Below are 8809 nucleotides of genomic sequence, written 5' to 3'. Positions count from 1 at the left end.
TTGAGACAAGAGTGACCGACCAAAGCCAAACATGTGCTTAAAGTTAGTAGACTTAATTCTTTGGTTCATATTTCACTTCACATTCCAAAACTGTAACTTTGTGCAATCAATAAATACTTAGAAATGGAAAGGTTATTAGAAGAAGATAGATAGTATAATATTAATAGTGCTAATGTACTATAACTTCAAATCCCGAAAATGCCCCCCAAACTGTTGGGAAGCTGAAAAAAATTAACTAAAGCAAACACAAAATTGATGAGGCTTGAAATATTCAAGGCTATTCAATAGTAATAATAATCAATAATAATATCTAGCATTTATGATTAGACGTGTATTTCTCGATGGAATTAATTATATAGGCTATAGTTCCAAAACTTCCTCGATCACCTTCATCTCATAAAGCCAATTTGATTAAAACCTTTATCTGCTTACTGTCGAGGGTATTATTATTATTATCGGTTACGATGAGGTGATAAAAAAAACAAATATTTATTAATTCTATTAATAATTAATAAATATTAAATAAGATAAATTTTAATTATTTTTGTTATATTTTTTGTCACTCAACATTTTCGTATTATTATTAGCAGGTGCAATTCCTTATGCCTTGTTTGGCCAGCGACGATTCATGTGATTGCTTCTTAACCACTCCTTAGAGCAACCCCTCCCAATTTATATATACACATACATGATACACCTTCCATAATTTTTCATTTCCCATTTTGTCCCCCTACTCTTCCTTCATGAATGCAATGGGGTCATTTATTCTTACTTAATAAAAATATCATTTAAGAGTATAAAGTGTAATCTTTAATTTTTTATTTTTTTATATATTTATTTTTAGTCATATTTATAAAATTAATGATAAAATATTACACTTTATTCTCTCAATTGTTAAAAAAATAGAAAAAATTCATTTTCCATAATAAAAATTCTTACAAATATTTTAAGTCTTTAAGAAATACAAACCTAAAAAAAATGATATTTCATGTTTTTCATAATTCAATTAAAGAGTCAATTCTTTTCAGCTAATTAACTAACATTTTTTAATTTTAAAATTTAAAATTTAAACTCTAAAATCTTGAATTCTCCAAAAATATAAATTAAAAAATTAATTTACAACAAAAATCATCACTAATATTTATTAATTAAAAGTTAATTTCTTATATTTTGTCAGTTTGTTATTTATAAAAAGAACTGAAACACATCATCTTTTTGTATTTGAGATAGATAATTATATCTTTATTTCTATTTACACAATGAAATAAGTTTCTGTATTTATTACCTAAATATTTCGTATTCAAGAACTTAATCAAAGAATATATGGAGCATCTACATAATAATAACAAGAATAATAATAATAATAAATAATATAAATATAAAAAGTAAGAAAGAAGGAGTTGCATGTTGTCCTTCTCCTAAATGGCTATTATATAATTAAAATGTGGAAATAGACCTAAACTCTATATACAAATAAAACCTTCAAATTAAGAAGAAGAAGAAGAAGCTCATCAACAATGGCAGCTAATAGTTTTCAGCAACAGAAGCAGAGCCATGGAAACAAGGTTGTCCCAAAACAACAATGTTCATCTAGAAGAACACCTTCATTCTCCTCATCATCTTCATCCTCCGTTGAATCTTCATCATTCTACTACTTCCATGACGACCACAACAAGATTCTCCTCAGCCCTGCTTCTCCTCTTAGATTCTCCGGCGGCGTTCCGTTCTCCTGGGAGCATCTTCCCGGCATCCCGAAGAAGCAGAGTTCAAAGAGAATCCCCTCATCACCTTCGTCAATGAAGCTGCTTCCATTGATGCCACCGCCAACCAAGCACGGTAGCCATGATCAAGAAGCTTCTAGAATTCGAAAGAAGAACTCCAGCTTCCAGAAAGATCCATTCTTAGCAGCACTTGTAGAGTGTTCGAAAGAAGATCAAGATGAAGAAACAAGAACAAGAAACAGGAATCTGTGGAGTGGACCAAAGGTTTCAAGGAGTATCAGTGATCGTTTCGGATTCACAGACATTTATGGTTCTTGTAAGAGAACTTGTGCTGTTTCTGAATCCATTGTTTACCTTCCAAGCTCTTCATCTTCTTCGTCTTCTTCTTCAAGCCGCCGCAGAACTCTCTGATTCTGCATTCCCTTCTTAATAATTGTAAGAAAAAATTAAACTTTGTTTCATCTTTGTTACTACTAATTAATTAGTTTCTTATTACAATGTGGTATGTCTTTGGAAAACTAAGTTATTGTAATAATTTGTTAATACAAAATCATAAGTATAGGAACCAGTGTTTGCTTGGCATCTTCTCTTCACAGATCTACACAGATTTCATTATGCTCAATTTTTTAATTATTTCCAGTAATTTTGTCAAATATTTTAAGTATTTTTAATTTAGGGAGATTAAGGTTTATACATAGAGTGATGGTTATATTTGATGTGATGATATAGTGAGTGAAATTTACATGATCCCATGTGGGAGAGAGGAAGAAGAAAAAGAAATGCAGAGGACCACAGAAGTCATATAATTGATTTTGACTTTTCTAGTTTCAATGAATAATAATATTAAGAACATGTTATGATCTGTATTTGCAAGTGAATGTGATTCCCCTAAGATTATGAATTATATATAGAGTAAAAGTATAGTGATGTGCATATTTGTGTCCATGCTGATGCTGATGCCCATGACAAGTTGTTGAGCTACCCTGCTCTCTCTTTCAACCCCACAAGCTTCAAAAATCATTACAAATATTAATAATTTAGTATGTCATTGTATTGCATACATCCCCTTCACAAAATAAAATCATATTAATAATAAACAAATAAATAAGACAGAGTATATACCAAACAAATTAAAACTTCCACTCTTCAACAATGAGACTTTCAATAATGATTCTATTTCTTTCAATTAGTCTTCAACAATGGCTTTAAAACTTGGCATAAAATCAAAACACAATAGACTCATCAGACAATATGAACCTATTTTTATGCTTCCAGAAAACATTAGTTCTGATATCACTGTCCTGAGTGAAACTTCAAGTTTCTGGTCCTACAGCGTGGACTATAATAAATATTTATTTTGAGGTGCTTAAAAGTTGGAGTAACTTTACAACATTTGACCTTAGAAATTATATTGTAAGATATAGATATGATGAGCTTTTACTTTTACACCTTTATGTTATGCTGAAAATCTGAATTAGAGAATAAAGGATTCACTTATATAAGTTTGTCTCAAACATATTATGATCCACATGCTGTGCCTGCTGCTGCATTTAGTGACATTTCCATTTAGTACATGATATGATACACCTCACTCAGTGAATTTGTAACTGATTTTCTATTTGGATGATTATATTTGGTACCTCTAAAGTACTTTTAATACCTAAATTGCACATGTGGCTCCCATGTGTATATATAAATATAAACTTATCATTGTGTATAAATAAAAATTCAGATATTAAGTTTTTGAAAAAAAAAATTATGATTTTTTCTGTTGCTAGTAATTAAACTCTCATTATTTTTGTTTGTTCTTTTCCAATAAAAAAGAAATATTAGCATACAATAAGATGATTAATTTTTTATATCAATGTAGTAATTTTTAAATAAATAATTTTTATTATTTTTTTTTTGTGTGGTGTTGTTGTTCCCCATCATTTAGTCTTTAATACTATATATAAAATTAATACAGCATTCTAATACTTGACGTATAAAACATTGGAAATCAATAGGAGTTGACTAATCTGGAAATTTAAAAAAATTAAAATAATTATGTCTTTATTAAAATAATAATAATAATAATTTGTACATTAGATTGTATAAATTCTAATACTATGTTATTAAAATTAAAATTGAGTGAACATAATTTTAATCTCAAAAATTAGTTCATGAATATTTATAAATTATCTAAAAATTTTATTCATGTAAGATTTATGCTAATGAGTTATAGCTCAAATGACAAATTTATTCGTTTATATTTATTTAAAGATCGCGAATTTAAGTCAGACTCCTATCTTAGAAAAAAAAAATTAATGAGAAGGGAATTAACTAACCAAAAACAACATGATATTTTAGGGGGACTACAAATATCATTAAGCTCTAAAGGTATATTTTAGTTGGGTTAATAAGTCACTATTAATTAATTATTGGTCATTGAAAAAATTTAGTGAGCCAATTATAGTTTTTTTTTTTTGGTGACTAGTGAGTTAATTATAGTATAAATCAACTAAGTCAATTTTTTTTTAATTTTACAATTTGAAAAATTAAAATAATAAAAATTATTTTTTGTTTTATTTTATAACAAATATATATATTTTTCAATTAGTTGATTGAGTTGGCTTTATCTCTAGTTAGTTTCTTACCGCAACCGTTAATTCAATTATTCGCACCAAAAAAAACAGTTCGATTATATTATTATTAGAGAAGAAACTGATTACTATGATGTAAAATTACGTTATGCTCATAAACCAAATATCATTGAGCTTGCACCCAACTATATATATATCATCCATGATTATCTTAGGTAATCTTATAAATCAAGTTTTGAAAATGAATATTGTTTAATGTATTTATTATTTTCCATGCACATGCTAGCTAGGCAACCCAAATTATACTAAAAAGAGTTTTTCACCAGTTGAATTTGCAAATCAGAACTTTATATCAAAAGTAAAATGAGGTTCAATTATCAATTTTTATTTTTGGTCTCCCAAATATATCTCGGTTCAATTTATACTTGATCCTCTAATTGTCAAATGCATATCTTCAATTTACGGTTTGGATTTAGAACGATAATACTAATTTCAATAAGTAATTCACTATTTTTTTGTCTTTAAAATTTTTTAAAAGTATAAAAAATAACCCTGAAAACATACTTCATCCTTTCAATAATGATATTTAATAACCACAATTAAATTAGCTTCAAATAAGATTGAGCTATATATGCAAGATTAGAACATTATGATTTTATTAGTATTTGTAAACTTTTGTGCGATTTTAGTCCAAATTTTTCTAGATATAAGTGAAGTGGTACTTATATATGTTCTCATATAATCCACGTAAAATCAAGGTTTAATTATTCTGTCGACGTCGATTTTTATAATATTTTTATTGAATTTTTAATTAAATTTTTTTTTCTGTTCGATTTAGTATTTATACCATATCATATCTTATAATTAAGTAACGTTGAAATTAATAGAATATTTTATTAATAAACAAAACGAATGTATCTAACACTTGACTAAATAATTTGTATAATTTAACAGAATATTTTGTTAATTCTAACATTTTTGTCACGATAAAAATTTAGTTACAAAATTTGATATGGTATAAAAGGATCCAATTAAAAAAAACATAAGAATCTAATTAAAAATTTAAAAAAATTATAGAAACCAACAAAATAATTAAACCTAAAATCAACTGTATGCTTCTAAATAAAAAATAAGTAGCCATTTTTAAACTCTAAACTAAATAAAAAATAGTATGTATCGTATATATAAATATAGATTTATAACAATACCTTAATAATACATTCTTTTGATGAGTTAATTAGAGTATTAGGCACGAATTGAAAGTCTATGTTCAATCCTCAAATGTTATAATTAATATGATAAATGATACGTACGTCTTCTCTCACAAATTATTAAAATTATTAGATTTTAGCTTACAATTAAAAGTTCTGACAAATACAACGCATTTTTGTTTGTTCTAACTCTATTAATACTATCTTAATATCATAAATTGATAGGGATTGCAGCATCCCCAATAAACGTCATATGGTTATTATAAAGGGGGTATACTTTTATGATAAACCCATAGCGTTAAGTTAATGTTATTAATTGGAGTTCAATTCTAAATTTCTAACAACTTACTGCTATATATCTAAAAATATTTACTAATTAAAAAAAATTGAAGATGAAAAATCATCTATACTAAATAACATGTCCCTTCAAACTGACAACGTTTAATTTGTGAACATTAAACATGTTAAGTTTGGACATACAAGAATCAAATAAAATAGGAGAGAAGGGTTTTGTGAACAAGTCAACCTCTTGTTCACTTGAACTGATTGAAAGTAGATAAAGAGACCACTTAACAACTTGTTTCGAACGACGTGACAGTCGATCTTAATGTGATTGGTGTGCTCATAGAAGACGGAATTGGCTGCGATGTATCTTGTTGACTGGCTGTCGCAATAGAGAGAGATCGGGTGTTTGATGCTCAACATGAAGATCGTGCAGCAAGTAGGTCAACCATTGAGCCTCACATGTCGCGATGGCAAGAGCTATATATTCGGCTTCAGTCGAAGAACGTGACACTGTCGATTGCTTCTGGGAGGAGCCCAAGAAGAAGTAGAAACCGGTGATGGAGCGTCGAATATCCGGATATTGAGCTCAATCAGAGTCGAAAAATCCAAAAACTCAGAGCTCAGAGCTGGCAGCAAAGAACAATCCTTAGGTTGGAGCTGATTTGATGTATTTGAGCACCCTATATGTGGCTTGTAAATGAATATTAGTTGGTTTACTCAAGAATTCACTCAGCTTGCTCACGACAAAACTGATATCTGATCCAGTGTTGGTGAGATACACTAATCTCTACTCAACCAATTATCTGTACATTGAAACATTAGTCAAGAAAAATCCAGAATCTTTGGAGAGATTCAACGTATACTCCATAGGGGTGCTTGTTGGCTTTGCCCCTAAGAGGCCACATTCTTCAAGGAGATCTAACGCGCACTTGCGTTGATACAGAGATATTTCTTGCTCTGTCTGTGCCACTTCAAATCCAAGAAAATACTTCAAGATTTCCAAATCTTTGATCTTGAATTTGTCATAGAGGACAACTTTGATTGACTGAATCTCCAAGGGATCATTTCCAGCTAGGACCAAGTCATCCACATAGGCCAAAATCATAGTGAAAGAAGAATCTGAATTGAATTTTGTGAAAAAAGAATAATCATGCTTTGATTGCTTGTAACAGTGGTTGAGAAGGACAGAATAAAGTTTGAGGTTCCATTGTCTACTAGCTTGTTTAAGTTCATAAAGGGACTTGTCAAGCTTGCATACCAAATGAGGAGAAAAAATTGGGACTCCTAGTGGTAGATGCATGTAAGTTATTTCTTTTAGATCGCCATGAAAAAATGTTGTGTTGACATCAAGTTGGTGGCAATGCCATCCCTTGATGGTTGTCAAAGCAAGTACGAGTCTCACAATGGTAATTTTGACCACAGGTGGTAGTCCAGCCCATATCTCTGAGTATAGCCCTTGGCAACTAATCTAGCCTTGTGTCTTTCAATCGAACTATCAGGATGAAATTTTATTTTGAAAATCCAGTGACAATCTTTGGCCTTCTTGCCAGTTGGTAAAGGAGTGAGGTCCAGGTTTTAGTCTGCTCAAGTGCTAAAAGTTTTACATTGACCACTGCTTTTCAGTAATCATGTGTCGTGGCTTATGCAAATGTGGTGGGCTCGGTGTTGGTGGAAAAAGCAAGAGAAGATTTTAAATGGTTAATGGATAAAAATGCATAAGACACTAAGTTGGATATAAGATATTTACAATTAGAATGTGATTATTGTGGTAGAATGGTGATGTTATATGCACAATGAAAATCCTTCAAGTAAACTGGTGCTCTCCTAATTCTATTAGACTTTCTAATGGGCTCAGAATGATTATGAGGAATTATGTCTCGTGTGGATTCTCATAAGATGCAGGAACATGTTGTGGAGATGCTGACATTGACTTAGAATGTCTATTCCTAGTGACGATGTTAGGCGAACTAGGTTGTTGAGGGCTCTGATGTTCTGAATTACGATGCACGGGTTCTAAATGAACGCTGGGATGCTGTAATGAAAGAATGTGATATGCAAGCGGATCTACTAATGGAGTGAAATGATACAAATGATCTAGTGTAGATGTAATATTATGCTGATCAGCTTTTGACACAAAAGGAAAGTCAAACTCATAGAAAATTACATTTCTTGAAAGTAAAAATTGTCTGAATTTTAAGTCATAGAAAAGATAGCCTTTAACCCTTTCTTTGAACCCCATAAAATAGCATTTTGGCATGAGCATCCAATTTCTTTCTATTTTGTGTGAGAGTATATGTAAATGTAAGACACCCGAAAACTTTGAGAGAATATAAATTAAGTAGTGTGCCATATAGTTTTTGAAAACGTGAAGCATTCTTCAAAAAGAGACTTGAACTTGTGCCACAGCCAAATTCCAGAATTCCTTTGGAATATTTGATTGAAAAATAAGAGTTCTTGTAACAGCAAGTATGTGTTGCTGTTTGTGCTCGACAATACCATTTTATTGAGGGGTCTCCACACATGATTTTTTATGCAAAATACCTCGTGAGGTGTAAAAATTTTGTAAATGGAACTCAAGACCGTTATCTGACCTTATGCATTTTACTTTCTTTGAAAATTGAGTTTCATCCATCACAATGAAGTTAGGCAATAAAAAAGACATTTCAGATTTATTTTTCATGAACTTTATCCAAGTAAAAACGTCCACAATTGTAAAAAAATATCTATATCTATATGAAGATACAATGGAAAGAGGTCTCCAAATATCAACATAAATAAAGTCAATATAGCCTCAGCTACTGAAGTACCTAATGGAAAAGGAAATTTCTTTTGTTTTGCTAAGTGGCAAGGGTCATAGAGCACTCTATCATTATTACAAACAATGAAAGAGAAAATTTTTTGTATTGTGTGTAAGATGGAATTATTTAAATGTCCCAGTCTATTGTGCCAAAGCTGAGCAGTTTGTGCAAATGCAGTGTTTGAAGCAGTTATGCTGTTGTGTGGATGATTG

At 30.1% G+C, this 8809-nt stretch overlaps 1 protein-coding gene across 1 annotated transcript; it reads left to right on the top strand.

The window, feature by feature from the left end:
- The first annotated feature begins 1420 nt into the window (after positions 1–1420).
- On the top strand, positions 1421–2308 carry LOC107467881 (uncharacterized). The gene has a single exon (XM_016087101.3). The coding sequence runs from the start codon at positions 1518–1520 to the stop codon at positions 2130–2132; it is 615 nt and encodes a 204-aa protein (XP_015942587.1). The 5' UTR covers positions 1421–1517; the 3' UTR covers positions 2133–2308.
- Positions 2309–8809: the final 6501 nt, after the last annotated feature.

This window comes from Arachis duranensis, chromosome 9, assembly GCF_000817695.3.
Source record: "Arachis duranensis cultivar V14167 chromosome 9, aradu.V14167.gnm2.J7QH, whole genome shotgun sequence".
Lineage (NCBI taxonomy): Eukaryota > Viridiplantae > Streptophyta > Magnoliopsida > Fabales > Fabaceae > Arachis > Arachis duranensis.
The sequence above is the reverse complement of the archived record's forward strand: the minus strand, read 5'-3'. Positions and strand labels throughout refer to the sequence as shown.